This window comes from Triticum dicoccoides, chromosome 5A (assembly GCF_002162155.2).
Source record: "Triticum dicoccoides isolate Atlit2015 ecotype Zavitan chromosome 5A, WEW_v2.0, whole genome shotgun sequence".
In the NCBI taxonomy this organism is placed as follows: Eukaryota; Viridiplantae; Streptophyta; class Magnoliopsida; order Poales; family Poaceae; genus Triticum; species Triticum dicoccoides.
In genome coordinates, this window is record NC_041388.1 from 262,485,490 (window position 1) to 262,488,616 (window position 3,127).

At 43.9% G+C, this 3,127-nt stretch overlaps 1 protein-coding gene across 1 annotated transcript; it reads left to right on the forward strand.

Annotated features, from left to right (window-relative positions):
- The first annotated feature begins 923 nt into the window (after positions 1-923).
- On the forward strand, positions 924-1,701 carry LOC119300906 (40S ribosomal protein S16-like). Its single transcript, XM_037577808.1, has one exon. It carries the CDS (start codon positions 1,013-1,015, stop codon positions 1,460-1,462), a length of 450 nt encoding a protein of 149 aa, XP_037433705.1. The 5' UTR covers positions 924-1,012; the 3' UTR covers positions 1,463-1,701.
- Positions 1,702-3,127: the final 1,426 nt, after the last annotated feature.

Here is a 3,127-nt window from a genome sequence, read left to right on the forward strand (position 1 = left end):
TCCTTTCCTTAGGGCTTGTTGAGCTGGTGCACTCAGCAGAACCCTTTGTGTGGAACCTTTCATTTGCATACTTTGATGGGGTGTATATGCTACTTTGTGAGACCTTGTTTGTGCTTCTGGCGATTTGCTTTATATATAAAGCGGGGAGAAAACCTATCTCGGTATATCGATACCTACTAATCTGTACCTAATAATAAAGCACATATGGCTTCTATTCATCCGTCGCACATTTTTGCGAAAAGCCTCTACAGTTTGTTGAAATCAACCCGTATTCCATCTTTAAGACGTGACGAATTGTTTTTCTCATTTTACCAAAAAAACCATGACTTTTATACTAATCAACACGCTGTCCAACTTTAAGTCACAACGAATTGGTTTTAATTTTTTTTACATTCCCTAATATTTGCGTTAATCAACCCACAATACACCTGGAATAAATATACTGTATTTTTTAAATAATCATATCTTTTAAATCCTGACTCCAATTTTAATATGTTATATATGAAATCTGATTAGAGAAACGTGTAGAATTTGAATATGATGTTATTTTTATCTATTAACTAATTAAAAAAAATGCTATTTAAGATGCAACCTAAATCAATGGCGCATGGTCCGTTATTCCTTTGTACTGGCATCGATTCGTATTGCAAATGAACATGCCACATGCATTGCTTTGTGCTGCCTGGCAAGGACCGAGTGAGGGAAATGATTACAATGAATCAATTACAATCTGTAGGCATGTTGTACTTCCATCATCCCTCTCTCTTTGTATACATGTCCTATGGCTTGGCGGTCGGTGGGTTTTTCTAACACAAGGACCAAATGACTAGCCCGAGAGAAGGCCCAACATATTACGGCCCATGCAGCTCTTCACTGACTGACCAAACCCCAACGCCTCCGGAGTATAAAATCGCCCACCCCTCGCAATCACCTGCCTACGCCGCCGCCGCTCCTCCCTGATCCCGCCGCCGCCGCCGCCGCCGCCGCGCTCTCACCAGGCACCACCGCAAGCATGGCTGCCGTCCTCACCCGCCCGACGCCGGGCACGATCCAGTGCTTCGGGCGCAAGAAGACGGCGGTGGCCGTCGCGTACACCAAGCCAGGGCGCGGGCTCATCAAGGTGAACGGCGCCCCCATCGAGCTGATCCGCCCAGAGATGCTCCGCCTCAAGGCCTTCGAGCCCATCATGCTCGCCGGCCGCTCCCGCTTCAAGGACATCGACATGAGGATCCGCGTCCGCGGCGGCGGGAAGACCTCCCAGATCTACGCCATCCGCCAGGCCGTCGCCAAGGCGCTCGTGGCCTACTACCAGAAGTATGTCGACGAGGCCGCCAAGAAGGAGGTCAAGGACATCTTCGCCCGCTACGACCGTACCCTCCTCGTCGCCGACCCCCGTCGCTGCGAGCCCAAGAAGTTCGGTGGTCGCGGCGCCCGCGCGAGGTTCCAGAAGTCTTACCGTTGATCGGCCTGCAGGATCGTCGTCTATTGGGTGGTTTTCTCTGCTTTACCTCCCCAGTTTTAGACTCCGTATGATTAGTTCCGGACCTTGGCAAGATATTGTGGTATGATGTGCTGTGAGATGTTTTAAGACTACTACTGGGTAGTTGCTCGATTTGTGTTTTTTACTGTTATGTTAAGGAATTTTGATATGGTTGCGTACTTGCACTATATTTTATGCTATGTTTCAGGTTTCATGCTGAATGATGTTGTCTGATGACTGATGTCGTGTTTAAGTTAGCCGGATGAGTTGAATGGGGCAAATACAATCACTTTGATCATCTAGGAAATGCCCATGTTGCTCTTTATTCTCTGCATCTTCCATTGGGTCTTCAGTATAATTTATATAAGAGTGTTAAGACTGATTTGCTTAGGATGATACGGTTGATTTCTGTGCTTTACCTCGCAAATTCTAGAATGTTGATGCTTTGCTCCGGCTCGTGTATAGACATCATGATATGAATGTGATGTGAGATGTTTGTGGATATCGGTTAGTTGCTGGAATACGACTTTGCTTGATACCCAATTTGAGGAATTTAGATATCATTACCTTGTATTGATGCTATGCCAGTTGATGCCATGTTTCTAGTTTCATTAGATTGTTGCAAATAAATATCATTTTGATCAACTATGAATTGCCCATCTTGCTGTTGTTCTGCACATCTTTGGTTAGGAGTGATCTGTCCGGGCATGTTGTGCTAACTGGTATTCAACTATATCTGCACTCGGGTGTTGCATATTGTGTGTATATTGATGATGTCAAGTAGCAAATGATGCTTGTTATCATCTATGGCAAAAGCACAGCGTTTAGTTCATCTTCCTGTTTTGTTTAACTAGCCTATAGGTAGAAGTTTTGACTGATGGAAACATAGTGTAGCTCCTTACATACATGTCGTAGTATCTGCCTATAGGAAAAACATGCTATCTGATTTTAGCAGAATAAGTTTATCCTAAATCAAACACGTATCACTGTGTTGCTAGTTCTATGTTATGTCTGTGATCTCTAAATTAAGTTACCTACATAGAGCATTTCATCATTTGGTTAGCTTTTAAAATTTGTACTATAGTTCAGAATGTTTGTAAACAGTTGAAAAATCCACTTCTGGAATGGTGCTCAGCAACACAGTGCAAAATGCTGCCATTCCTGACTATCTGCTAGCAGTCTAGTATTTGGTATGCTTGCATTCTACTGCTGTGTTGAGGTTTAGTTTGAAACAAGTCATTGCTTCAAATTTATACTGTAGTTTTGGTTTCTGATCTCAGTGCAACATTGTAGCATTGGCTATGCTTCTCCTGTGTCATCTGCTGCGTGTTTGATCTGCGTTATATCTGATGTTACAAGGATTTTGCTACACTGTGATGCAGAATCCATTCCTGTTGTTTCTGAAATCACCTGGTGGAGAGCAGCAGCTTCGTGAGCTTCTTCTCACATTAGTTGTCCCAATTCTTGTTTCATTTTTGAGTGTGCCTTAGTTTTTTCTCTTAACTGATGTGAGTTGCGGTAAATGTAATGCAGTCGGGACGATGTATTGCACGTTGGATACCTAGCACCAGGTAGAGATTTGTAGAGCCAATAGCGTGGGCTCCCAGCTTGCAGGCAATGCTTTGTTCGGACAGCTCTGTGTTTTAA